General features: G+C 39.4%; 6 protein-coding genes and 1 non-coding gene across 9 annotated transcripts; 2 read left to right on the forward strand and 5 right to left on the reverse strand.

Annotated features, from left to right (window-relative positions):
* Nucleotides 1–913: 913 nt before the first annotated feature.
* Nucleotides 914–7,409, reverse strand: LOC129797101 (ubiquitin carboxyl-terminal hydrolase 1). 2 transcript variants are annotated; one of them, XM_055839416.1, is made up of 5 exons: nt 7,076–7,409; nt 4,251–5,515; nt 2,878–3,116; nt 2,365–2,806; nt 914–2,284 (listed from the first exon to the last, which is right to left on the reverse strand). In XM_055839416.1, the coding sequence occupies exons 2-5, from the start codon at nt 5,502–5,504 to the stop codon at nt 1,277–1,279; spliced, it is 2,943 nt and encodes a 980-aa protein (XP_055695391.1). In that variant the 5' UTR covers nt 5,505–5,515; nt 7,076–7,409; the 3' UTR covers nt 914–1,276. The 2 variants fall into 2 exon arrangements, with proteins under 2 accessions (XP_055695391.1, XP_055695392.1); XM_055839417.1 differs by having other exon boundaries at nt 7,214–7,390.
* Trnaa-agc (transfer RNA alanine (anticodon AGC)) lies at nt 3,920–3,992 on the reverse strand. Its single transcript has one exon. It is a non-coding gene; the product is annotated as a tRNA-Ala (tRNA).
* A 329-nt stretch (nt 7,410–7,738) lies between the features above and the next one.
* LOC129797110 (elongation factor 1-gamma) lies at nt 7,739–9,556 on the forward strand. Its single transcript, XM_055839426.1, has 3 exons — nt 7,739–7,841; nt 8,064–8,219; nt 8,298–9,556. Exons 1-3 carry the CDS (start codon nt 7,839–7,841, stop codon nt 9,441–9,443), a joined length of 1,305 nt encoding a protein of 434 aa, XP_055695401.1. The 5' UTR covers nt 7,739–7,838; the 3' UTR covers nt 9,444–9,556.
* Nucleotides 9,557–9,901: 345 nt separating this feature from the next.
* On the reverse strand, nt 9,902–12,135 carry LOC129797109 (solute carrier family 52, riboflavin transporter, member 3-A). Its single transcript, XM_055839425.1, has 2 exons — nt 10,256–12,135; nt 9,902–10,190 (listed from the first exon to the last, which is right to left on the reverse strand). Exons 1-2 carry the CDS (start codon nt 11,375–11,377, stop codon nt 9,981–9,983), a joined length of 1,332 nt encoding a protein of 443 aa, XP_055695400.1. The 5' UTR covers nt 11,378–12,135; the 3' UTR covers nt 9,902–9,980.
* A 340-nt stretch (nt 12,136–12,475) lies between these two features.
* On the forward strand, nt 12,476–15,283 carry LOC129797113 (replication protein A 32 kDa subunit). Its single transcript, XM_055839432.1, has 3 exons — nt 12,476–12,823; nt 12,886–13,531; nt 15,133–15,283. Exons 1-3 carry the CDS (start codon nt 12,811–12,813, stop codon nt 15,209–15,211), a joined length of 738 nt encoding a protein of 245 aa, XP_055695407.1. The 5' UTR covers nt 12,476–12,810; the 3' UTR covers nt 15,212–15,283.
* Nucleotides 15,284–15,374: 91 nt separating this feature from the next.
* Nucleotides 15,375–18,840, reverse strand: LOC129797104 (uncharacterized). The gene is made up of 4 exons (XM_055839419.1): nt 18,503–18,840; nt 17,953–18,133; nt 16,448–17,859; nt 15,375–16,363 (listed from the first exon to the last, which is right to left on the reverse strand). The coding sequence occupies exons 1-4, from the start codon at nt 18,702–18,704 to the stop codon at nt 15,597–15,599; spliced, it is 2,562 nt and encodes an 853-aa protein (XP_055695394.1). The 5' UTR covers nt 18,705–18,840; the 3' UTR covers nt 15,375–15,596.
* Nucleotides 18,841–21,051: 2,211 nt separating this feature from the next.
* On the reverse strand, nt 21,052–26,874 carry LOC129797099 (protein mahjong). Of its 2 annotated transcripts, none has more exons than XM_055839413.1 (7): nt 26,482–26,874; nt 26,079–26,229; nt 24,512–26,007; nt 24,161–24,383; nt 22,103–24,074; nt 21,757–21,981; nt 21,052–21,674 (listed from the first exon to the last, which is right to left on the reverse strand). In XM_055839413.1, exons 1-7 carry the CDS (start codon nt 26,598–26,600, stop codon nt 21,358–21,360), a joined length of 4,503 nt encoding a protein of 1,500 aa, XP_055695388.1. In that variant the 5' UTR covers nt 26,601–26,874; the 3' UTR covers nt 21,052–21,357. The 2 variants fall into 2 exon arrangements, with proteins under 2 accessions (XP_055695388.1, XP_055695387.1); XM_055839412.1 differs by having other exon boundaries at nt 24,161–24,398.
* Between the last annotated feature and the right edge of the window lie 12 nt (nt 26,875–26,886).

Below are 26,886 nucleotides of genomic sequence, written 5' to 3' on the forward strand. Positions count from 1 at the left end.
ATTAATATACAATCAGAGACTGGAAGAGATAAATTTAGTGTTATACTTTTTTTAAAATAGTTTTTTTTACCAATTTTCTGGGGTTTGTTTTTTTATAATCATTTTTAAATTCTTTTTTACGTTTATGATCATTTTTTTAATATATATACTCCTCTCTTTCTAAAGATATAAAAATTAGTTCGTAAATATCTAACACTATTTAATATTACATCTCTTTTTTTTACTCTTTAATCTACAAGCGGTGTTATTATACTGCAGTGTAATGTCACATTATTCCTCTTTTTTTAAGATCTCGATCACTTCAAGGTATAAAGTCTCTCAAGATAGACGAATCATTTAAATAAAAAATGTAGTTATTTTTAAGATTTACTTGACTTTTAAGTTTTTTTCTTTATGGTTGTGCAAATTGTTTTTGAACGCGCAAGAAAACAGATAAAATCACTTGGACACAAGAAAAAACATAAATAAAATATTTTTAATGTTTTTTTTGTGATTTTCTGTATAGAAATTAAAATATTTCCCATTATTGAAAATTAATGACGGACAAACTGTAGGAAAAAAGCTTTAAAATCAAAGATAAAAATGTTTAAAAAAAAGAAATTGAGAAAATAAAATGCTCCACAACTACAATTCGGAAGCCCATGAAAGTTTCTGATAACAAATAAACTCCTTTTTTTAAAAAGAATTTTAAATCTGTTTAATTCAAATTTGAAGTAAATAAAAAATGCTCAAAATAAAATTGTTTTTTTATCGTTAAATTTTTCGTCAATCTTGTAAAACTTTTCTTTTTTGTTCTCTCATTGAAAATTTTCTTTTTGTTGCAATATTGTTAAAATTTCTGTTGGTCCAATCTACAAAAAAAGAAGAAATAAAAGAGAATATCGCAATGCGCTTGAACAACGCAATTCTATCAGCCGTTTTTATCTCAATTTATTTTACAATTTTTTTTAATCATTTTACAACATTTCTTTTTTTTATTCTCTTTAAATTACTAAAACATTTTGCATTTTGAAGCACACTCATCTCATTTTCTTTCTTTTTCTTTTAATTAAGTAATATTCAATATCAATTTATTTTCCCTCTTTATCTGTTTTTATTTATATCCCGTTCAAGATCACAATGAGAACCTATATAGTGTTATTATATACATAGATTTTTCTTTTTTTTCTCTTCCTAAACACTTTCCCTATTATGACATAATTTCTTTTTGTATTATATTCTATCGACTTTTGGCCACCATGGGGCACACTCACGCTCTCTCCACGTCTCTCTCTCTCTATTTAATATCGTTACGTGCGTAGAAGAGAAGATAGGGTGTAATCATGACTTTTCGATTTGGTGACAAGAGTTCTTTGAATTCTTGCTGGGGCATTGATTTAATTTTATCATCATCACACATAAACCAAATTGGCTCCTGAAGATTACCACCACTATTCCCGAGACTCCCCGTTGCCCCCAGTGGCCGTACAATTCCGTTTATATTGACTTCGGTTATGGAATCAAGAGCTGATGCACTTACCCCACTAGCTTGGTGCTCCCCAAGTGCTGCAGTACTACTGTTGTATTCCACTGGGCCATTATCGTAATTATTATTCCCATTGCTATTAACGAGGAAACTTTCCTTGGCGTGAATACCACAGCAATTGAGTGCTTGACACGTGGTGGATGCCCCCTCGGCTGCTGCAGCCCCATTTGGCGTGGAATTCGCCGTAGCTACAACCGTATTCCCATTCATAGTCTTTAAGTTCTTTGTTAAATCACTACTACTGGAAGCTTTGCTCCTATTGTCACCCTTCTTCAACCACGATCGCTTCTTTAGTGCCATCTTCTCCAAGATCAAACCCCCATTGCTCCTTTCCGATCCACCTGCTGCATTCTGTTGCTGTTGCTGCTGCTGCTCCTGCTGATTCTGCATCAGTCTCCGCTTGTCCTTATCGCAATTCACGTACTCACTGTAGGAATCAAGGGAGCACGTGTATGTGATATAGTGACCCGCGGATAGCGTTGCACCAACATGCGTTATCACACTATATAATTTGTAGACGTGAATCTTCTTATTCTCCGCCAGTGCATGACACTTTCGGCAGAAACACTGCAGTGTAAATGGCGTAGGTATGTAACTATTGATCTTTTCCATGCCACCAGAGAAGCGTTTCAGCTGAATCACCAATAATCGTGGTAATACTTCAAAGGATATCGATCGAATTGCCTCCGTGTAGCCAAAACACTTTTCACATCTATACTTGTTTTCACCTCGAAAATATTCTTTGGTAATGCACGAGTTCTACAGTTAAAAGTGAAAGAAATCACAACATTGTAAATGATAAATAAGCAATCCAGCTATTTAATAAATCTAAAACTCACCTGAAAGAAAAGTTGTGCATTTTCCATTGTTTCCATAGTCTCCTGCCCCGAAATTGGAACCGAAATATCAATCATGGTCTCCTTTTGTTCCGTTTCCGTTTCACATGTTAGACATTTTGTCGTGGACACGGTAATACCCTCAAAATCCTCACAAAAAAAATCCAATCCCATCTTCTTGATTTTCTCATCCAACTTCTCCCGTTGCTCTTGACTCTCCTCATCAGATATTTTACCCTTATTCTTGGCATTTGCCGAATCTAGGGCATCATTTATCAAATTATCCCGCGAAGGTGATTCGGGTGGTTTAATTAATTTCGATTTATCATCTTTTCGTTTTGATTTTCGTGTCAAATTATTGAGAAGCGCCTTTAACGATTGCGTTGAATTTATCGTTGTCGACTGTGGTGGTGTCGTTTCAATTTGCTCCGGTACACTTCCACATCTAAAAGAATTTTGCAAAAAAAATGTTTTTTTTATAGAAAACTCGGAAAAAAATAAAAAATAGCAACTCACCCATTTAGTACAATGTCTGGGCAGTCGGAAATTATTTTCGTTAATGACTGACATGTTTCACGAATACTGTCCAGAATACACATTAGCAATTCATGGGCATCCTGCTGTTGATTCCCTTCAAATGTTGAGCTAACATCTTGAATTGCATTGAGAAAATGTACTGGATGGAAGGGATCGGCGTCTATTAATTCATTTCGATGAAGATTGTGGAATAATTCATGGAGTTTCTCAGTGACAATCTAAAGAAAACAAATAATTTTATTTTTTAAAAATATTGTTTGATAAATATTTCATTTGAAGTATTTTTGCAAAAAATATGCAACGTGATTTTTTTCTTCGTAGGTATCATTGTTATATACACTATCATCAAAAAGTGTCTGAACAAGCAAAATTTAAGGATATTTTAAAGCAAAAGAAATTTATTCGTTTTAGTATGAAAAAGCCTCTCAAAAATCCTCAAATATACTTTATACTTTTTATTGGGATCCGCTGGAAAAAGTTGGCAAAGATTTACTTCAAAATGCGAACATTGAGGTCACGATTGTGTTTTTTGTGGGTTTACTAAATTGATGGTAAAAAAGAGAACTTGGCCGATTTTTTTACCTAGTCAGATTACCTTTCTAAAACAGCCAGATTTTTTAATAAATCAATTGACCACAGACAACGTAATATGTATTTTTTTTTAATTTTCCCTCTAAAAAATACCCCAGTTTTGGATTGTCCTGATACTTTTTAAGGGTATTGTATGTTCGTACCTTAACAAATGATAAAAAATTCATAATTAAATGACTACCTATTCTAAAAATAAATACCAATTTCTGCACAATTAAAAATTCTATAAAAATTAAATTGTTCGAAGGGTATTATCAACAGTATGTAGGTACTGAGAAATCAATATACACATTGCATGTCTCAAACGTCTCAATGAAATCCTTCTCTATGAAGCAGAAAATATCAAGGTTTATTCTCCTTCTGATTCTTTTGTTTTGAAATTCATTTCAAAATTGCTCAAAAGAATTCATTTAAAATTTAAAAAATAATTTGGAGATGCCGGGTATCGATCCCGGTACCTCTCACATGCTAAGCGAGCGCTCTACCATCTGAGCTACACCCCCAGATACATAATCAATCCCAAATGATCGAGGCTTGCACGGCAATTGATCCACTTTTGGCGTGGCCACCTTTCGAAAAAATGCATTTTTATGAGACACTTTCGCAACGACCTCAAGAGCACCAACTTCTTCCACCATAAATGTTCAAACATTTCCGTGGTGTGTGTGTAAAAGAAGTGGAGATACGCGCTACGAACGAGCTGGAGTTAAGTGTATATGATGAATTGCCTGCATTTTGGCTAATTTAATTCTTCCACGTACCTGTCTATTTGATTTGGAGACTTCGGATAAATTGGTATTTAGCGATGCTAAATCCTTGCTACTCAAACTCCGTCCACTGGACCCTTGGAGGCCCCCAACATTTCGTCCCAGCGATGAACTCTTGTAGCGATACCCAAGTCGCTGATTCAGCTGCGTGAGATCACTCACAAGATGATGGAGGTTGTGCAGGAAGAGCGGAGCAAATCTCAGGGTGTAAATGACTGAATTAAGGTAGCAACTATTCCCAATGTTACTCAATGTGGCCATAGATGATGAATTTGTGTGCATAAAATGATTTGTTGCATTCCCACTGGGTAGATCATCATTTGCTGATGTCTTCACATAGCCACCGGCCACCTCGGTGATGGCATCCGATCGCATTTGTCTCTTGTAGTCGGATATAGACATATCTGCTGCAGAGGTATTTTCAAACGTTTCCAGGATTCGTCGTTTTCGTGGATTTCGCTTTTTTGGCAATGAATTAATCACTTCAATACGATCGAAACTATCATGCCACAAATCTCTTTGTTGATTTTCCTGATTCTCAGGATTTCGACGTTTTCGCAATCTTACACCGTCTCTCGTGATCACTGGTTGCTTCCTCGAAGCACCACCCTTTTTTCGTTTTGCAGGAATAACACTACCACTATGCTCATGAAATTGAATGTTCACCTCAATCACTTTCCTCTTGAGGGCACCCCTCGTCAATATTGCTCCCTTACACTCGTACTGCTCCTCTTCACTGGTATCCGAAATGCTTATTAACAAATTCTCCGTCAAACCCTCACGAACACTCTTCACAGGTGTCACAGACTTTACTGGTGTCACAGGATTTACCGGCACCACAAGCTTCACTGGTTCCACTGGCCGAATAATGTGGGATTTACCATTGAGGATGGGGGAGTTGTTGCAACTCAGTTGTGAATCATGGCTACACAGACAATCCAGAGGATCACGTAAAATTTTGTGAATTTTACACTGCCGACTATGTCGTTCTTGCCACAATAAGCACTCATCCGTGCAAACAACACTTTGGGGACTTTTCTTTAATTCAAATGGATCCTTGCCTAAGTCAAAACGAAAATCACACGTACACTTGGATGGGGATTCCCTTCTATTGTGAACACAATTCCGATGACAGTGTTTGAGTTGGTAGTTGAATATATCGCCAAAAGTTCTCTTTAGTTTTTCATGTTTCTCACATACGGGAAGTTTTTCCTCCTCTTCATCGGTTTCAGGTTTTACCAAAACCATCTTTTGGAAACCTAAAATGAGACAAATTAAGCACCATTTTTTTTCCTTTTATTATTATGCTCAAAATATGCTACGAAAATATTATGGTGTAGAAGAGTGTTTAAAGAGAGACGTTTACAGTTAAAAATTCTCTTGGGAATCGCTATTGGTGGCTGACTGAGAAGAGGAAATCAATGTGCGACATGCCGACAGTCTCGTGCTGTTTCCCTGCCATTTCGTCACATTCTCCAGCGAGGTATTGGAATAATCAACAGGTTTTGCCTTATCAGATTCTATATTTGTGGCACGACCAAATAATTATCATCTCAACTCAACTCATGAGGACACCGAACAGTGTGATTCAGTATTATATGGTGCCACACATTAGCGTCCCAATTTTTTTATATATATTTCTCATTCACATACTCAAAAAAATATATTTGTCTTAGAAGAGAAGCCACAATCGCACTAAGGCATCTTCATCACTTTCTCAGTAAATAGTATATAATCTGAAGTACTTTTTTGCCCTTCAATATGTCAGAGTATCATAAATACAGCCATAATCCGAAGAATTGGAACACGTATATGTACTACAAAATAATAAATCTGTTAAATATATTTTTTTTTACTTCTGTGAATTTATCCTTGCAACACGTTGTCCTTTGGCATAAAAGTAATATTTTTTTTTAAGAAATCATTCACACGTTTAGTTTCAAATTTAAATAATTGAATTGATTAGTATACAAATACCTCTGACTTGAATATTTCAATTTTGAATAAATTAATCCAAAGTCGTAGAAAAACAACGTATATGAGAGAATGCAGAACAAAAAAAAATAGTGGATCATTTATTTTGATCTTTACTGTATGATTCACGGGATTCACGATATTTTTTTGGCCATGTGATATAAATGATTGATAAGAAATTTGAAGATCTACACGGCACACAAATGCCCAAAAAAAATAAGCTTGTGGTGAGCCGAAAAGTGGTGTTTTTATCTCAACACATTATTATGTACATTTATAATTATTATAATCCTCATCATCTTTTTGTTACTACGTGGGAGGATCCGGATTGATTGGTCTTTAAAAATAAAATCTCATCTAATACCTATAATAAAATCGTCGTCTTTTGCACATTTTCGCACAGTTTACTCTGAAAACTGCGCTCTTTTGTGCGGCTTTCCCGGGTGCCCGGAACGTAGTGCTTCCAGTTTACAACGGATAAACACGTCACACTCCCGGAAGACTTCCACAATACTGTCCGACATGAGGAAATCGCGCAGTGCGAATAAAAGTGCAGAAATCGCTACGAAATTGTTGACAAAATTCATGCAAAATTGCTCGCAATGCCCCAGAAATGGCAGCTCCTCCATCCGGGCATTACGGCGAAGATGAGTCAAGAGGATTTTTTTGTCAGGGAGCTTGCGGGTCCTCTTCTCACGCAAAAATTGCAATGACAACAACATGGCCTATTCGTCGGAGTTGGATGAAATTTCTTTCATATCGCAGTTAGTCTAATCTCGATTCCCAGGAGAATTCAGTGTAAGAACATAAAACAATAGTGGTTATATAATATTCCAGATACGTACATTACTAGATCCAGTGACATAATTAATACAAAATCGACGAATATTTTTTAGTAAAGAAAAACAATACAAATCACACGGCAACTTTTCACGCCTGTTTTTCACCCACTTCCTCAGCTGTCCCGTCACAAATTCGCTTACCAATTCGCACTAAAACTACTTTCCTACAAAGTTTATGCCTTTTCAAGCACTTTTCATATCACTTTTCCCCAATTTTCACAAACTTATCTCTTTCGCATCATTATCAAGGAATTTCTTGCTTTTTTTCATCTACCACTAAATTTTTGACAGCGCCTTACTCTCTTTTCTTACCAACCTGAAGTTTTTGAACACTCCCTGGCAAATCGACGGGTTCGATAAATATTTTTTATTTATGAAAATAACATGTTTAACGTTTTTTTTACGTATTTAACCGCATTTAACTCCCTTAGAAAATGATATTCTTTTAATTCATTATTTTGTTAATAAAAAATTTTAATGATCAACTACGTTCAATACGTTCAATAGAGCGAATAGAGCTTTTACTGCACTTACAGGTCTAGGAAAAAGAAAAAAAAATGCCTATGCTGATTATGTTTAATAATTTCTTTTGTTTTTTTTTTAATTATATGATTAAAAAAAGATTAAAAGGTTTTGAATTTTATAAAAAAAAATTCCACTATGAGACTTTGGCTGCCTCAGTCGACAATTTTTATCCAGCTTCCCAATACTTCACGTTAGTCCGGTCTCTTTTTTTAGCCAGCCACGAGATCTTTCACTTCGAGAAATGGTGAGTTGCCACGAATACTGAATAAAATCCCTTTTTAAACCAATTTGAAGACATTTTTAACCCTCAGCAGTGATTCCAATTGCTTTCTTACAAGCCAATTGGTAGTTGAAGTAAAAATTTTCTTTATTTTCTCAGAAAATTCCATGTTAAAACTTTGCCGAAAACTAACCTTAAAATTCCAGGAAAATTAACCTTTTTATGGACATTTTTTCCCTTTTTCAGACTCTATATACGTATCCCAACAACTTCCGAGCTTACAAGGCGCTCATTGCCGCTCAGTACTCCGGGGCTAAAGTGAAAGTAGCCTCAGAGACGGAGTTTGTATTTGGGGAGACGAACAAGAGCCAGGAATTTCTCCGGAAGTTCCCGCTTGGCAAGGTAATGGGTCTCAATGAGAGATTAGTATGACGAAAAAAAAAACGAAGTGCCAACGAGATGTTCTCTGTTATTTTTTAGGTTCCTGCTTATGAGACAGCTGATGGGCAGTTTTTGACCGAGAGTAATGCCATTGCATTCTATCTGGCCAACGCTGAGCTCCGTGGGAAGACTGAGCTGCAGCAAGCTGAGGTGTGGCAATGGGTGAATTTTGCAGACAGTGAAATTCTTCCTGCATCATGTGCTTGGGTATTCCCACTCCTTGGGATAATGCCCTTCCAAAAGAAAACTGTTCAACGTGCCAAGCAAGATGCTGCTGCTGCCCTTGCGGTTCTCAACACCAAGCTGACTAATGTGACATTCTTGGTGGGTGACCGAATCTCTCTGGCGGATATCTGTGTATTCTGTACGTTGCTGCATTTATTCGAGAATGTGCTGGATGCTAATGAGAGAGCACACTACGTCAGCTTGACACGGTGGTTCAATACAATCCTCAATCAGCCACAGGTGAAGGCTGTCATCCCCAACTTCCAGCTTTGCGCAAAACAACTCGAATTTGATCCCGAGAAGTATGCTCAGTTTGTTGCCAAGACTGGTGGAGCTGGTGAGGAGAAGGAGGAGGGAAGCAAGAAGAAACAGGACAAGCCGAAGCAGGAGAAGAAGAAGGAACAGCCGAAAAAGGAGGAGAAACAAGAGCCAGCTGAAGAGCTCGACCCCGCCGAGGCTGCTCTCCTGGAGGAGCCCAAGTCCAAGGATCCTTTCGACAGTCTCCCCAAGGGCACCTTCAATATGGATGACTTCAAACGCTTCTACTCCAATGAGGATGAAGCCAAATCTGTTCCGTACTTCTGGGAGAAATTTGATCCCGAGAACTATTCCATCTGGTACGGCGAATATAAATACAACGAGGAGCTCACCAAGGTGTTTATGAGCTGCAATTTGATCACCGGTATGTTCCAGCGTCTCGACAAGATGCGCAAGCAAGCATTTGCATCCGTATGCCTCTGGGGTGAGGACAATAACAGCACAATTTCCGGTGTGTGGGTATGGCGTGGCAAGGATTTGGCCTTTGAACTCAGTCCCGATTGGCAGATTGACTACGATTGCTATGCCTGGAAGAAATTGGATCCATCCGCAAATGAAACCAAGGAGTTGGTTAAGCAGTACTTCTCCTGGACCGGCGAGAGGGATGGCCGCAAATTCAATCAAGGAAAGGTCTTCAAATAAATCATTTCTTTTTTTGTCCGCGAAATAACACACACTGTCTAAAAAAAAAGGACACGATCCTTCGTTTTCTTTATCCCTAACACAGAGATTAAACTTCAAACTTTTGTAAGGAATCAGCTTTTTTTTGCACATAGAGTGTTCCTTCATGGGATGTAGAAGTACCGCATCTGTTGCATTCAGTTTATCTTTCCGATAGAAATGTTGAGCTAATCTCGAGGAACTCTTTGCTGTTTGCACGGATTGTTGACTTTATGATCTCATCAGAATTTTGGTCGTTTCATGCATTGTTAAATTTTCAAAGTCAATGAACTGATTGCATATCAAACTAAAGGTTGCTTCGTCACGTTCTCAATTTATTGTTGATCTTCCTCAAATTAAAAGAATCCTTTGTAATCCTTCTTAAGAATTTCATGATCTCTCTACGTATATTGATTAAACTGAGATAATTCAAAGCGAAATTTAGGACTCCTAAATACTAATTGTCTTTATTTAAAAAAAAACTATAAAACGGAATACAAAACTAGTGCCAAACAATATTTATGGCGTTGCTGGACACGTCGGTGTGTAGGATGTAAAAAGCTCAGCATTATTTATAAGTACAAATGCCAGGATTGCACCACTAAAAGAACCTATTTGTGAAACACCTCCCACCCAAACTAAGGATTTTCCACCCTGTTGGCGGAATATTGTTGTTATGGATAGTTTCATGTAGCTTATGAGACCATTGAGTACTGTCCACGATAGAACCTGAAAGAAGATTAAATTTTATTAGAAAAAGAAAAGATAAGAGCAGGAGAAGCATTGACTCTCACCACAAGGATTTCTCCTCCAATATTGCCAAGGAGAGGTGGCGATGGACTCATTACAGCTGTAGCCACAGCATAGACACCAATGGCTGTGGCAATTGAGCTGAGTATGGAGATCATACGTATGGATGTGTGGGGCAAAAAGACTGCCAAGAAGCATGCTAGGGGATTGGCGATAGAGCTCAGGGTCACTGTTAAGTGATATGCGATATTCCCATATGGGAGGCATGAATATGATTGAATGCTGGGGAAAATCCCATTGCCGAACATACAGATGATCCCCATGAGAACAAGGAGAGCTCTGTAAGTTGTCACGGAGAGGTTTGTGAATCCCGAATCTTCCTGGAGAGTGAGCTGTTCTCCACTTTCATTAATTTTTGATGACTCATCGTACGTATACTTATTGCCCCTGTCAATCTTCACTGCTGCATACTCCTTCTTGCAAACACTGAGATTCTCAAGGAGCACAAAGGCGCCCAAGCTCACGACCATGAAGGTGGTGACGAAGGCAAAGAATTGTGCAGTTCCAAAGCGCGGTGGTGGAGTGTACAGCTCATACTCTTGCCCTCCATCGGTGGTATTGCGCAAAACACACTGGTCATTGCCGCCAACTCCCTGGATGAGGGCTAATGTACTTGGTAGGAAGCCACTGAGGCCCTCACCGATGAGGTATGTTATTAGATAGATTTCCCTAAAACGTCCCATGTATGGCATGAAGAGTACCGAACTGGAACATCCCACGAGGGCAAGGAAGAAAACAACAACAAACAACCAGACACTCCTCTGCATCCCTGCCACATAGGCAGTTATATCGTATACGAAGCACATGGCTAGTGCTGCCATACACCCTATTCCCAGTATCCCGTATATCACATGAGCATCCAGAATTTTCTTTGGGGAATACTTCTGGATGAGTGTGTAGGCGAGTGGACCAAGGTTGCCCAGTTGTATAATCACAACGATGAATGACGGAAGGTCCCATCGCTCAGGAGCTAATGCCACAAGTAGGGGGAATTGCACAAAGGTTGAATTGATGCCAATCCACGAGCCGATGCCAAAGAGAATGGCCAGGAAATCCACGAAAACTCTCCTGTCTCGGAGGATAGATTTATATGACGTCAGTCTCATGGTCTCACAGCTGCGGACACGGACTGTGGGGGAAAAATACTCCACTCTCGGTGGACGTCTCGTGTGTCACTAACCCACCAGAGTCCAACACATTTAATGATAATTGCTTCCAAATTTTTATGCGAGCGAGCACGACAATCAACCGACGAAACCAACCATGATTTTAAAGTTAAGGCACTCCACTCATGCGAAGAAGATTTTATAGATTGTTTTTTTGGTATTTGGGTAATCTTTCAAAGAAAATATCTCTATCGATTATTCCTAATCTTTTCTAACAAAAATATGAAATGAATCAATGTCACACAACTCGTAAAAATTACATAAAAAAATTTCTTCCACGGATTGCAAGTGCCTTAAACATAAATTAACCTGCGTAACCTTATCACAGAGTTTCTCTTTTTTTTTTTATTTACAATCTCAATTAACTACAACGGCATACATGTGTGATGCGAAGAAAAAGGGTAGTGCAAACAGACGAATGAGATGAAAAATAAATTATTCGGGATTTTATCAGAATCATGCCACACTGGAGAGCAATAAAAATCGTCTCGATCGTATTTTTCATATCTTGAACAATGGAGCTTTTATCTTTATAGGCTGCAAATAATAATGGCACGAATGGCACTCTCGTCAACATTGTATTATTTGAAGAACGATTAAGCTGGGATTAATCAATCAAATTGGCTAATTTTTCATTTATTTTCTTTTTTGCCGCTCTCCTTTTTGAATTTGGCGCCAGAAATGTAGTTCCAAAAGCAACCACACTGCTATTTTTTTTTGGTACTGTTTGCCCAAGAAAAAATGAGACGGTGCACGTCACTGATATTTCAGCGAAATTCCTTTTTTTGCATTCCCGGCAACTTTGGAGCCAAAAAAAATGAGTTTTTCCCAGAAAAATTAATTTTAAAAAAAAAATTCCGCATAAGTTCCACACAAACATGCGCATGTAGTAGTTAATTCCACACGTTCCAAACGCACCTCGCAAAACGCAGAGTGAGACGAAGATATTTTTCCTCATGCCATCTCGTAAACCATATATTGGGTTGTCCCATAATGGTTCGCAGAATACGAACGTTACTTTTCCGTTAAAATCTGCTGGATAATTTGGGACAGCCCTATAGAAAAGTGCAATTGGGAATAAAACAGACATTCATAGGAATATCTCAAGATTTTCCAATCTCTTTTCCAAACGGGATTGCATTTTTCATCATTCCGCGCGTATTTTGTTTCACATCAGAAAATTTCTAAAAATTAAGCTGTTTTAGTGGAAAAACAACCTACGGAAGAAGATTGAACGGTAACGTTGTGTAATTATTTAGAGAATTTGCAAGAGGAAGCTGCAAAACTTGTGAAAAGGCATCAATTGGGGTTCTAACCTTAAAATCAATTTCACAATCTTATTTGTTGGAAAATTCCTGAAAATACGCTGAAAAATGAATGAGAGTTGTAAGTTATGCGTTATTATTGCATTGAAGGAGCAATTTTTAACGAGTTTCTGTAATTTGTAGTCACTGGAGGTGGATTCACTGCAACCCAGGGTGGTGGTGGACCTAGTGGTCCGGAAAGTAAGGAAGGTGTTGCCCCGCTTGTTATTCAGCAGATCTATCAACTGGGAGATGATGGAATTAAGATCTTTGGTTTTACTTACGGTGTTATATCACTCGTAGCAATTGCCAGGAGTGTGGAGCACACATCTACGAGGATTATGTACAAACTTGAGGATCATACGGGAAAAATTGATGCGCACCTGTGGTTGGAGGAAGGAAAACCCGAAAACAAAGAACATATTGCCATCAATTCCTATGTCCGTGTATATGGAATGGCACGTACCCATAGTGGTGCAAAAGTTATCATGATCTTCAAGATTATGCCGATCAAGTCGGTTAATGAAGTTACAACACACTTGCTGGAGGTGATGCACGCACGATTCCAGGCGGAACAGTATCTACGTCTGATGGATAATGGTGGAAATGCGGCCCCAATGAAGGATCCAACTATGGAGGTAGACGCACCAAACAATGGGAGTTTTGCAACGGGGCTTAAGGGGAAGCCCCTTCTCATCTACCAAGCCATCAAGAATCACACATCCGAGGAGGGAATCAGCATCAATCAGATTCATCAGAAGTTCAAGCACATCCCCGTCGCGGAAATTCGGTAAGTGCCAAAAAAGATAATGGAGCTAATTCTGGCAAAAATATTTTCTTTTCTTTTCTTACAATTCGTGAGTTATAAGGTTTTTTGGCATTCTCACAAAAAAAACTTATAAATTTGTAAGATCTAAAAAGTTTCACACTTCAACTTTTAGAACACGTCGCGAGAAACATTTTTGCTATAATAGAAAAGAAAAGGTTTTGGTATTCCGGCCGAATTTTTTCTTATAACTTGTAAGAAAATCTTACAAAATCATATCTTAATATATAAAGCTGAAAATGTTTGTTTGTCTGTCTGTGGCACATGAACTCCTCCGAAACGGCTGGGCCGATCTTGATGAAATTTGGTAGGGGGGTAGAGGGGGTCAATACGAGTTGCAAGCGCTATATGGGATTCCGCCCCAACCCCCCTTTGTAGCACCCCCACAGAAAAATTGATTTTTTCCCATTTCCTACCTGCTGAAGGGTCAGATAACGGAATTTTTTTATTTTTAGAATTTTTCGGGGTACCGTATTATTCAGCCCCCCTACTAATATACGCCCCCTTTTATAGCTTAAAATGGAGTTTGCTCACACGTGATTGGGGGCTAGGGTTTACTAGTGATTTATAAGGACCTGTCGAGGTGCTTTTTCAATCTTTTTGTGAATTTTGTGACCACCAAAGCATGATTCCTTATCATCATAGGCAACAATTGACTACTTTGACGGATATTTTACATGAATCTGAGTGTTTGGAATTGTTTTTTAACAAAAATTATTGTGAAATATGTGGAAAAACTCTGACCATTTTTTGTGAATTATGCCAACGAATGTCAATCATTTTCAGAGACTTGGCCTTGAGGAAGATGATTAGAATTATGCATTCACACAGGCACTGCATTAAAAGATACTTCTGTAGTGTAGAAAAAAGGCAAAAGTTAGAGTATGGGAAGACATTTTATTAAGGAACATTCTATGTAGATTCGCGACTTCTTCTCTTAATGCCATTCCGGAGAGCTGGTCCCACCAATTTCAACTCTTCCACAAATGCTTCCATCATTCCGCATAAGATCCTGCTTACTAAACAAAAATTTCATGCTGCCTGGGAGTTGTCCGGGTATTCTTTCCCGGAATCCGTGGATGCCACAGATGTTCAAAAGCTCCGGATGATTCAATTTTTTTCCATGATAGTCTAGATAAAAAAAAAATTTAAAAAAAACTCTTAATTCATGGAAAAATTTTTGCATGGAATATGCAAAAATACTTTAAAAGGGTTAAATTTTTACCAAAAATCGAATAATCCATTGTGTTTTGTTGATAAATTCACTTAACTTTAACCTCATTTTCTTTATTTACATTAACTTATTTCACTTCGTCTATCTTCGGTTTCACTTCGTTTGATAAAACTTAAATTTTAACAGCGACATCTGTTTTCTTGTTCTAATTTCGGAGGTTTGTGTATGTGTTACTATAAAAGAATGAAAAAGAAATTTTTCTGGGAATGCCAAATCTTACAAAATCCCTTGTAAGACGAAATAGATAGAAAAGAAAATATTTTTGCCAGAATAAGCTCCAATATTAAATTTTGGAGACACAAGCCAATGCATGTGTGACTATTCATTTCAGTCAAATCACTGAAGCTATGTCTCTCGAGGGACACATCTATTCCAGCATCGATACTGAGCATTTCCTCCCTACTGAGTAATCTGAATTATTATTATTATTATAAAATGCAGGAGCATTCTTTTTACCTTTAATTACATATTTTTTCATTGAATACGACAATGCGTTGTTTCTGTCCCTCACAGCAATTCATATTTTCTTAATATTTCAGCTATTTAGATGAAAATGTTCAAAAAGTCAGTTGATAATCACTCAATAATTTTCATTTATCATTTATCCTTATACATAAGACAGTGTCATAAGCAAAATTCATATTAAGGGAGGGGGGATATTGTTGCTCAATCCATTGTAGATTACTTTTCTTAACTTACTTCCTCTCATTTATATCGATTGGATGTCGCTTGGAAATGGGATAATTCCTCCCACACAGACAATAAAAAAAAATAAACAGACAAACTTCCCTCACTTCAATCGCTATTGGATTCATCGCCAAAGTGATGCCGATAGTTCCGTCGTACTCGAGCTACTTTCTGCTGAAAGATTTTATATGATACGGCAATTTCTTCTTCGGCCTCACCACCGATACTGCTTGTACCATTTTCAGTCTGCTGCTGCCCTGCCGATCCGGAGGACGTCGATGGTGGCATCGATGATCCTCCGGCACCGGATGAATTGCATTGATACTGAGAAGTCTCACCAGCTGTGAGGACAGAGGCTATCCCACTATCGGGTGTATTTGTCAACTCTGTCTTTTCCAGCGGTGTCTTGGGGGTCTGTGATGCACATTTCCACTTATTCTGCTTTGTAGTGCTGGCCGAGTGATCGAGGAAACTATCATTGCTGGTGGAATCATCATTGTGGCAGCTACTATTGGATAGGCGTGAATTTGAATGGCTCGAATAGATATCCGTATTGTGGTACATCGGTCGCCGGCCGCTCACTTCTGCAGGCCCGCAGCGTCCATTGGATACTCCATTTTGCATCCTTGGCAGGTGATCGTCGTCATCGTCATCATCTGAGTCCATAGATTGCTGAGCAAGACGGAAGAGTAAACCCTTCCCGTTTGATGTGATGCCCGTACTTGTGCTGGGAATATCGGCTGCATTATCACACGTATTCACGCCATTAGGGTTGGTCGTTGTTGTTGTGGCTGTGGTGGGCAAATTACACGCATTCCTTGGGGCTCCAAAACAATTTCCACTTGAATTCTCATCGGAGCTTGTATCAGAAGGCTCTGGGGAATGAATCAGAAAAGAATTTTAAGGGTGTTAGAAGAAAAATATTGTTAAATTTAGAGAATTATTTGGTGTTTACTCACTCGTGGCTGGATTTGTGGATTTGCCTTTCCGACGGAATGTGAGACGGAAGTGTGGGTTGTGATGAAATGTCTGAACTCGCCTCTTTGTCGGCACTTTCTTGGGCACTTCTGTGTCTGTACTTTGATCTGTGCAACGACGTCTGTACGCTGTCTTCGTACCATGACGTGTTGCTACTCTCTTTGTGGATGAAGCTTTTCGCGTACCCCTAAAGCCTGACCTTTTGACTTTGCGCCCAGAGAGTTTACCCATTTTCACGCGATTTGGTGTGTGATTGACGGCACCCTTGAGGGCCAATCTCTTTAGGGTATTCCTCTTTGTGGAGATCAAGTATGCAATGCGATTGAGGTAGATGGATCGCTGTGGCTTACTCGGATTGTTGGCCATACGGTGCCGGTAGAGATCACGCTGCGAGAAGTAGTGCACGGACTCACTGTCAGATGATTGCGATGATGTTGGGCGTGAGCTGTTGTAGCTGTACTCGGTCTGTTGATGTGAATCTGAACTGTCTGTGCTGTTCCATCCCTCAATCTCCTGCTGAACGAGTGAATCGAAGAATGCCATCATCCGGGGATCCTCCACGGTGCTCTGATTATTGTAATCCTGTGCCAAGCTTTGACCACCAATGTGCACCATTGAGAGATACTCATCGTGCGTGTAGATACGACGGGGATTTTCAGGACCAAGTGGTCTTTCCACAAGTCCCCCATCCCAGTGCTCTGTAGGGAATGGCATCCAAATCTTTACAACCTTCTCCACACCCGATGATGCAATCATGCACTTTTGCGAATTGTAGCGAACTTGATTGACAATAGAACGATGCCCGTAGAGAACCACCTGATTTGTGTCCACCCATTGATCTGTTTTTGTGCAATCAGCATCCCCAATACGCCACATGTAGAGGTTAAAATCATCCGATCCCGATAGTACGTACTCATCCATTTCTCCGGCAAAAGTACAACTTTTCATGGTGCAGGAGTTGTAGTAGTCGGGATGGTAGAATTGGCAAATGGGATCCGGGGAAAGGGTGTTGTATAGAATTGGTGGAAGGCGTCGCCTTAGAGCGAGTATGTGATTCCCAAGGGTATTGAAGCGAACACTCATGCAGCTCTGGGATGTATCCTCACGGAACCCATAGCGGATTGTTGGTGTTTTCGGACGACGCAAATCCCAAAGGGAGGCACCTTCCTTGGCATTGCCGCTCACGAGAAAACTTCCATCCAACGGATGGAACATTACAGCATGAAAGGGGGCACGGCATTTGGCCACATTGAGGACTTCGGTACTCAATCTCAGATCGAATATCAGCAGTTTCCCATCCTCGCAGGCAGTGGCGAAAATTTGCTCATTTGTTGAGTCTATTGACAACCCATAAACGGGCTTTGTGTGTGTGAAGACATCGATTGTTTCACCACTGAAATGGAGGAAGGTGTGTGGAGGAGAGAAGAAATGGAATGAAAATTATTATTTTATCTTGAACAAGGAGAGAGAGAGAGAATGGTCATACCTTGAGACATCGTGTACAATCACGGTATCATCATTACCCCCAGAGAAGATTCTGGTGTTGTTGCTATTAAAGCCAAGACAGAAGATATTGCTGAGGTGCTGACTCTTCATACGGCAGGGCTTCTGTTTCTCTGCTAGGGCGGTCTCCAGGTGCCACAGAAGGATATTTCTGTCATCTCCACCTGTGGATTGTCAATGGGAAGAAAGGAAGCCGGTTATATGGAGGATCTCATTGCAACAAAGGAAATGTCGACACAAAAAATCATTCGTAGCCAAAAGGAGGGGTTCGCATGAAATGTCAATTGACAAATGAAAATTCTTCCCAAATTTACTTTATATTTAGCACCCCAATGCTACTTCCGTACCCGTATCAACTGCTAAACATAAATTTGCAATGTCTGAACAACTTTAATCCCAATCAATCCATGCAAATTACATTGAAAAATGCTGCAAAAATTGTCAGAGTGAAATTTCAATGGAGGTGTAGAGAGGAGGAGCACCTCTTTTGGGAAGATTGATTCAACCAAGAATGAGAAATGGGGATAGCTCACCTGATGCCATGTACTCCCCATCGCGGGAGAATTCAATTGCATTGACACATCCTGTGTGTGAGACCAAGTCTTTCCGGTAGAGATTATTGGCCACTTTGAGGCGTTCTCCAAAGAGATGCTGACGGAAGGAAAGTCGAGTATTTTTCCCACTTTCGCGGTGCAAGAGGTGGATCAGAGTGTTTGGCCCAGATGGTTTCTGCATCTTTCAACCTTTCCGCACTTTAATTGTTAATTAATTTTCATGAATATCCACGTAAAAAGGGCACAATTACACTTCACATCACACAGTTCACAAGGAATAAGCACATCGCTGTTTGCAACACCAAATGTCGTATAAAGTTATTGTATGGGATTGTCGTTATGCAGATACGATATTTGCTGTCTCAGAAAGCGACATAAGGGAAATCGGGGCAGTTTGTTACACTTTTTTTTTAGATCTCCTTCCTGACTTTTTTGTGAGTTCCAAAAATATTTAATTACAACTATTTAATAGGAAATTTATCGTTTTATAACCTAACTTTAGGACATTTTTTGATATCTCAATGCAAAAAATGGTTTTTGGACTATTTTTCCAAAGGATTCTAAAAGCTGTTCATCAATATGCTCCAGGTAGGACTAACATTCTTCCTTATGCGATTTCTGCGATTTTTATAAAGAAAATTAAGTATTTTTCTTACATACTTGTGTTTTTCAGAGAAGGACTTTCTCAATCACGAGAAAATTAACGTTAATTTAACATTTAGGCCAAAATATAAGTGATTTTGAGTTGATTCTACATCTGATTTTTCTAAAGAAAGAGGTCAATTCTATGATAAATCTTTAATTTTCTTTTTTTTTACAATTCGATCAACAAGATTTTTGATGTTCTATGAAAAATATTTTATGGTGCTATGCAGGAAAAGAATGTCAAGAAAAAATGATCATGACATTTTTTCCTGACATTTTTTTTGTCATTCCCTCTCACTTCCACTAATGTATTTCCCTATCTTTCGTCTTTCTCTGACACATAATACCGACATTTTTTTTTCATGGCATGCCTTTTTTCTTGTGCACATGTTTTTCATGAATTTTCTCAGCATTTGGGGATATTTTCCTCAAAGAAAAGTGGAAAATGCTTAGCTAAAGAGTCCACAGTGCCAGGAAAGCAGTGAAAAGTGGAAATTTATGGTCATTTAGCGGTCAAATATGTGAAAATGCGCGAAGTGAAAAATCAAAACATTCTTTCCCTGACCAATTTTTACGAGATATTTTTCTGTATTTTCACGACACAAATCACTTCCTGCAGGTTTTTTGGAACTTCCCACAGATCATCTGCAACACAAAAGGTCTGTGTGGGGTCAGGGAAATGCTTCCTGGGTGGTGGAATTCCACCTGAACGCGGAAAAAATTGGTCCGGGAATGAATGTTTTGCTGTCGAAACTTCACTGATTTCACTTATTTGGCCGATAAATACCCACGATTTTCCACTTTTCACACTTTCACAGGCACTAAGAACACTTCCACAAGCCGCTTTTCACTTTTCACGAGATGAAATACCACAATTCACAAAGAAAATTGCAGAAAACCAAGAAATATGTTGACTACGCAAGAGCTGGAAAAAGAATGTCAGAAAAAAAACATCTTCCTGCGACATGCGTCAGAAAAAGACGAAAGATAGGGAAATACATTAGTGGGAGTGAGAGGGAATGACAAAAAAAATGTCAGGAAAAAATGTCATGATCATTTTTTCTCGATATGAGAAACGTGAATAGACCCATTATGTATGTATTTTTACAAGATTTCGGCGTATTTTTTCTTCATTTAGACGTATTTTAAAGAAAACTATTTTTCTAAGAATTTTCAAAAATCTTTCTGAGAAATTTCTGTAACAGGAACCCTTTTGTTTCTCTTTTATCGCACAACAAAAGAATAATTTAGAAATGCAAACTGTCAAAATCTTTATTTTTAAAAGATTTTGGACAGAAACAATCTTTCGTTATTATAAAAAAATTATTTTAATTGAAAATTAATTTTGCTAATTTCTTTAAAATAAAATTAAGAAATTGCATCAAAGGTAGATCTTTAATGAACTTAAAAACTAAAGAGATAAGTTCAAAAAAATGTGCACTGATTGATTATTTTGTGATATAACATATAACCCCGTTTTCCCCTATACATAAACACATATAGATAAATAAAATAACTAAAGCAAATATAAGAAAATATATTTTGGTAAGTTCGCACATCCGATAGGCTCCTATGGGCATGTGATCTATTCTTTCTCAGAAAATATTGTAAAGTCTATATCTGGTAAAAATTGAGGATAGGGAAATAAACTTTTTGGGAATACTCCACGCAGAATCACAGCAGATTTATTATTTCCTTACCTTTTTAGCCTAAAAATAAATTAAAATTCTTTTTAGGGAGTCCCTAATTTTTGAAATTTTTTTTTCCATTTGCAAACTTGCAGGACCCTTGACCAATCCTAATAGTTTTGGCGATAATTGCATGAGATGTGGGTGTAGAGAATTTTCCATAAGCTCCAATTTCCAATAGATTTTCTCCATAAATTCTTTGGAAAATATAGTATCAATTTTTAATCATCATTTACTTACATTTTTTTATTGTTTCTTCCACATTTACTTGGAAAATTGTGTCACGCACAACTTTTTTCTTCTTCTCCCGATGACCTCTCACTATAAATCTTATACGCACATCTTAAAAGCTCACTGCTGTAAAAATGTTATTACAATATAATTACAAAAGTTTTTCCTTAAAAAAATTCCTTTTGAAGAAAAAAAAAAACAATCCAAAATCCTTTTGAAGGTCTAACGGGAGATATTTAAGGGTTTTCCTCCTTTTTTTTAATCTGGCTTTCAATCTGAGACACTCGTCCAGGAATCATCATCTTGTTCGGGAATAAACAAATCCTCTGCTTCATCGTCATTTGGATTGTCTCCCTCCTGGTCATCGTCGTCATCATCATTGTTCACTGAGCTGGCCAAATAGTCACTACCTGTTTCGCTGCTGCTTGAAGTACTTCGTGGCGAAAGGCCCAGTATCCTCATGAAGTTCCTCCTTCCAACCTGACGGCGTCTTCGTCGTCTATTTTGTCGTCGATCACCATCATTATTGCCCCCATCTCCATTGTCATTGTCACCACCGCCATCCCTTCCGTTGTCCCGCAGGAGGGCTTTAGAAAAAAAAGTTTAAAATTTAATTATAGAAAAATCTCTTATCTGCAGAGAAAATAATTTGAAATGTTTGAAACTTACCTTCTACGGATTCCGTGTCTGATATCGTTCCATCCTCAGAGCCTTCGGATTCTTCCTCCTCATCCTCAACTTCATCTTCAAAGTTTTTCTTCCTTCCCACGGTGTAGAGTCGTATTACGGATTCCTGGACTGAATCATAATCTCCATTGTTCTCTACCACAGCTATAGTGCTCCCATGACGATTTACAGACAGATCATGAATATTCCTCTTTACATCCATTGTTGCTGCAAATAAAAATACGTAAAAATCGCAATTGTGACGTCATTGTTTGCATTTTTGGCATATTTTGGGGCATTTTGTTATTATTTAGTGTCTGTGGAAGGTTGATAGAAAGGATAAACTCACCAATACTGGAATAATCGTAACAATCCAACGTCTTGAAGCTCGAATTGAATCCATAATTATCATCCAATCTCGTGTCTTGCTCCACACTGAATGCATAAATAACATTTTGCGGGGAAAAGATGGCGTGACATTGATCAAGAATTGGCACAGTTCGTAGCAAATGGAAAGTCCGAAGATCCCAAACTTCCGTATTGGACACCACTTCGAGTCCATTTGGATGGAAGACACCCGAAAGTGTTTGATTGAGTTTATCAAACTTGTGTATCTCAACTCTACTTCGAACATCCCATAGAACCCCATCGGACAAAATTAGCTCATCCGTGGGGCAAAATGTTGCGCGATTCTTTGTATATTGATTGAAGACTTTTGGAGCGAATGTTGCAATTGTCGTTCCTGTGTGAAGATCACAAATTGTGGCAACTTCTGACTTTGTACAGAGAACCTTATCCTGGGTAACATTGCTAAATTCGCAGTATTCATCATCCGAAGCTGACCACATTATTTCAAATTGACGATTCTCCATGCGCCACAAATGGGAGGTGAAGGGTGGCGATTGCCACTGAGACGACGTGAGAAGGAACTTCCCATCGCGACTAATCTTCACATTGCTCACATTGGAATCGTGGCATTCATTGGAGAACTCCTCTGTGCCATCATTGATGTTGTAGACCTTCACTTCGCCACTAAAACAACCCACAACAACGTACGATGAGCATGGTGTAAAGTCGCAGCATGTGAAGAACATATCGGGTTCTTGGGATCTCAGTGTACGCGTACTTGAGAAATTTGAGTGTACAAGATGCCTGTCGAGACGTTTGGAATTGAATCCAGCGTGTCGTCGGAAGAAGCGATCGGCAAAATTGAGGCACATTCCTGAAATTTTATTTGGACGCGGATCGGGACATTTGTGTGGGACAAAGAGATCAAATTGCGGGCATGTAGACATGGGATTCTTGCAGAGAGCATGCTGATTTGTCAGATACTCCGTAATTATCGTTTCAAGTGTTATACTATTCGGCTGGTGATGATACGTCGTCATTTCCTTTTGATTTGTGGTCACAATGAATGAATCCGACGAACTTATTTGCTTCTGCAGTGATCTCTGATTTGACAATGGTGTCTCCTTTGTGTTGGTTGTATTTGTGGGATTACTGGGTGGAGCGGATTTTTTGATTAACTTTATTGGTGTACTGGATGTGACAAAGGATGAATCCTCAACATCCATCTTTCCATTTACTGGCACAGAATTCGCCGACACTTGCGACGACGTGTCAGCTGCAACGAAGGACCCACTTGAGAGTAGGGCTGACACATTTGTTACACTCGTTTCACGCTTCAAACGACTCCGGGACAAGTGACTGGCATTTGGTGAACGAAAACTGTACGGCGATAGATGAAGCAACGATCTCTGTTGCTGATTGGACGTCAGGAGACCCGCTTCCCTTTGCAGCATTGCCGCCGATTCGGCAAGTCCACGTGACACCAAATGCTGATGTATTAGCTGATACAGCTGAACTTCATTGAATTGAATCTTTGTCTGTGCAACAATATTGGCTTTGTGAATATTTGCAAGGGATGCATCAAATTGACTATTAGACGTCTTTGTCTTCCCCGACACGCGTTCCATGAGCTCTAGGGCGTACTTCTGAAATTGCACATGTTCCGTACGCTTTTCTTGTAAAATTGGATCCCTCATGAGATTCTGCAGTTGTCCATTCGTGAAGAGGGATAATTTGCTTATGATCTGCTTCACTGTGTCCGATCGTGCGAGTCCCGCGAGAGCTCTGCACGCCATACCACGAATGCAATCGGCATCAGTTATCGGTGTCTTTATCTGCATTAGCGAGAGTAGAACAATAATGCCATTTGTGCTGCGAACACACTCCCAGATAGCTTGAATAATCTCCTCCGATATCTTATTCACCGATGATTTCTTCTTCGTCGATCCGAAACGTATTACCATCCCACTTGGCTGCAAGAAAAACAAATTCCATGGAGCATTGAAGGATTCTGTCATGAAGAACATAAAGAATGTCTAAAATACAAAACACAACTCACCCTGTGAATTGGAGCACAGACACAGTGCACGAGGACTGCAAGGGCGGATTTTTGTACTTCAGCATCAGCTACAATTTCTCCCTCAGCCGCACCTAGGATCACATTCATCCCAGCCGTTGATGTATCATCCGGCAATTCGAGGCGTTCACAGAAAACCTGATGAACACGCGGCATGACACAGCATATGGACAGTGCATCCAAAGCCGATCGAACTGTTTCAGCCCTGCAAGTTTCAAAACTAGCGTTGCAATGAGAAATTGTACAAAAGTCTAAAACTAAATTAAACCTAAAGGCAAGTAAATCCTATAAAGAAGTACATTCATGATATTATATAAAGTATAAACAACTCACCGGCCACTGTAGTTCCATTCGTATGTAAGGGCAATGATACGGAGGAGAATTGTAACACCTCCATAGTCCAGTAATTTATCCACAGGTGCCCAATGAGCACGTACGGGAAGCATCTCCTGCAGCATCCTCACTTGATCGCTAATAACTTCGGGATTGCACTTTGGGGCACGAAATTGTGGTTGCATTCCGTACGTATTTGACGGTGATTGTTGCCGCGTAACTTGAGCGTATTTGAAGTAGAGGTGACTCTCCATGTACTTCTTGAGCGAGACACACACATGCCGTACCAGCTGTCGTACAGCATTCTCCTCATCATCATTGAGATTGACATCATCTGAGCTGGATAAGATGGGTAGCACAGAGATGACATTGTAGAGCTTCCGTAGGCCATCCTGACTGTCGAATTCATCGAGGATCACTTTAAATTGAAACGACAGCCCGAAGAACATTGTGGCGTGACAACGTCCAGAATCATGAGCACAACCCAAGAGCCAAAGAGCATACGATACAAGTTCCGAAATTACTTTAGGTGGCATCAGGCATATTCTCTCCATGGCATCTTCACAGTAGGCCAGGTAGTACAGAGCAATGGACACTCCAGTGGCAGCGAGACTTGGCCGAGGAACTTGCAGAAGACGCTGAAGACCTCCATTCGCGACAAATTCAATGGAAAACTTCTTGTGGCACAGCAGAGAGGCTAAATATTTCAATGCCTCAAATGCCAAGCAGGTCTCCTTGCTGTCCAACTTCTCAATATACCGGAATATTATGCTCATTGCATTATTTTCAAAAACCTGTCCCAGGAATTCCTGATATTCCCCCATAGAGGCGAGATAGCGTAGAATTAGCATCTGACTTGTGGCTGTTGTTGGTGGATGGATGGGTATTGTATTGCGGACGTGAAATTTATTCTCCGTATTGCTCGTACTCAGCTCATTCTGCAGCAAAGTATTGAGATTGGTTGAATTGCGGAACTTGTAGATGCTTCCATTGGGAATTTTGGGACTTGTAGCTGATTTATTTCCCTCCGGACTGGTAGGTGCTGATCCACCACCCAAATGCTGATCAGGTAGTACATCTGTGTCCATTGCGGAGTCATCGTGAAGCTGCAGATTGGATGCTGAGGATGTTCCTTCGGTTGCGATAACCTTTGGATATTGGTAGACAACTTTTGTAGCTTGCAGTGCATGGAGACGTTTCAGCATAATGGGCAACAGGTGAGTATTCTGATCACGAAATCCCGTGGCTGTTTCCTGAATTTCCATCGATGCCCCCAAAAGTCCCGTTGCGTAGCTCTGCAGTGGTTCAGCACTACTTTCTGCCCATGTATAGAGGCGATGGATGAGGTAATCATGTTCACGCTGAAACACAGCTGACGTATCTAAGCCTGGCATTATCACCAGAATCAGTCGACATGCTGCCACATTGAGATCCATGGAACTCTTGGGAATGTTTTGTCGCGTGAAAAAGTTGTCCCGGAAGTAGTCACTCATTAACTGAAAATTTTCAAATAAAAAAAAATTAATCAAAAGTTCTGCAAATTATCCTTTCAAGACATCCTCCTTACCCTGGTCATAAAATTATCCTTTCTAAAGAGCAATTTAAGCATCCGCCCCAGTTCACAATCTGGATCAGTACGCGATGGATGACGCTCATCGAAGGGATCTGGATCTTTTTGCATGTAAATCTCCGTTTCTTCCTCAATCAGCTCCGCTAGTCTGCGCGCGTGCAAAAAGAAAAACAAACCTCAGCTGTTTTCTTTCATTCATTGACATTTTACTCTACCCCCCTCCCCATCCAAGCCATTGGCGGAAAATTCCATATTTGATTCCCGACTACTACCACCTGCTTACAGCTAGATTCCACCTGGGTGTTTAATGAGTTTCCCAATTGCGTGGAAAGTTGAAATTTCAGGCGGAAATCGAGAAAGTTCGCAATACGCTCGAATTGCGTCATTCCGGGTAACTCACCTGGTAAGAATGGGACATGGATCGAATCCCGGAGTGGCGTGCCTCTCCTCCCAGAAACGAAACATAAGATGGAGATCTCTGCCCTGGAGCACTGTGTCTTGATCCAGTGGGGATGTCATATTGGGATGGGAAATAATACGCCACAGGAGGCCGGATAAGAAATTTTCTCGGCTACCCTAACCTCAATTTCCAACTTTTCCTTCCTATTGTGAATACCAAATGAATATAATGCGAAATTTTCACTTTCCCCAGTGTGCCCGGGTAGACACTTGCACAAGGAACAGCAACAATAGCACAATGTGGAATTTTTTATTGAAATTTGGTCGAATAAAAGAAATTTACTTTTGCAAAAACGCGAGGAGAAATGTCACAAATTGTCACACAATTTGATGAACCAAAATTCCC

Source organism: Lutzomyia longipalpis, chromosome 1, assembly GCF_024334085.1.
Source record: "Lutzomyia longipalpis isolate SR_M1_2022 chromosome 1, ASM2433408v1".
Classification (NCBI taxonomy): domain Eukaryota; kingdom Metazoa; phylum Arthropoda; class Insecta; order Diptera; family Psychodidae; genus Lutzomyia; species Lutzomyia longipalpis.

Excerpts from the sequence above, each read along its gene's own strand:
- LOC129797101 (XM_055839416.1), bottom strand. The coding sequence starts at position 5,504 with ATGGTTTTGGTAAAACCTGAAACCGATGAAGAGGAGGAAAAACTTCCC. Across the intron at positions 3,117-4,250 it reads TCTCCAAATCAAATAGACAG|ATTGTCACTGAGAAACTCCA; the intron begins GTACGTGGAAGA and ends TGTTTTCTTTAG. Across the intron at positions 2,285-2,364 it reads ATGCACAACTTTTCTTTCAG|AACTCGTGCATTACCAAAGA; the intron begins GTGAGTTTTAGA and ends TTTTAACTGTAG.
- LOC129797110 (XM_055839426.1), top strand. Across the intron at positions 8,220-8,297 it reads GGAAGTTCCCGCTTGGCAAG|GTTCCTGCTTATGAGACAGC; the intron begins GTAATGGGTCTC and ends GTTATTTTTTAG.
- LOC129797109 (XM_055839425.1), bottom strand. The coding sequence starts at position 11,377 with ATGAGACTGACGTCATATAAATCTATCCTCCGAGACAGGAGAGTTTTC. Across the intron at positions 10,191-10,255 it reads TTGGAGGAGAAATCCTTGTG|GTTCTATCGTGGACAGTACT; the intron begins GTGAGAGTCAAT and ends ATCTTCTTTCAG.
- LOC129797113 (XM_055839432.1), top strand. Across the intron at positions 13,532-15,132 it reads ATCCCCGTCGCGGAAATTCG|TCAAATCACTGAAGCTATGT; the intron begins GTAAGTGCCAAA and ends TATTCATTTCAG.
- LOC129797104 (XM_055839419.1), bottom strand. The coding sequence starts at position 18,704 with ATGCAGAAACCATCTGGGCCAAACACTCTGATCCACCTCTTGCACCGC. Across the intron at positions 18,134-18,502 it reads TGGGGAGTACATGGCATCAG|GTGGAGATGACAGAAATATC; the intron begins GTGAGCTATCCC and ends GACAATCCACAG. Across the intron at positions 16,364-16,447 it reads ATCCACAAATCCAGCCACGA|AGCCTTCTGATACAAGCTCC; the intron begins GTGAGTAAACAC and ends TTCATTCCCCAG.
- LOC129797099 (XM_055839412.1), bottom strand. The coding sequence starts at position 26,600 with ATGACATCCCCACTGGATCAAGACACAGTGCTCCAGGGCAGAGATCTC. Across the intron at positions 21,982-22,102 it reads TTACGATTATTCCAGTATTG|CAACAATGGATGTAAAGAGG; the intron begins GTGAGTTTATCC and ends TTTTATTTGCAG. Across the intron at positions 21,675-21,756 it reads AGACACGGAATCCGTAGAAG|CCCTCCTGCGGGACAACGGA; the intron begins GTAAGTTTCAAA and ends TTTTTTCTAAAG.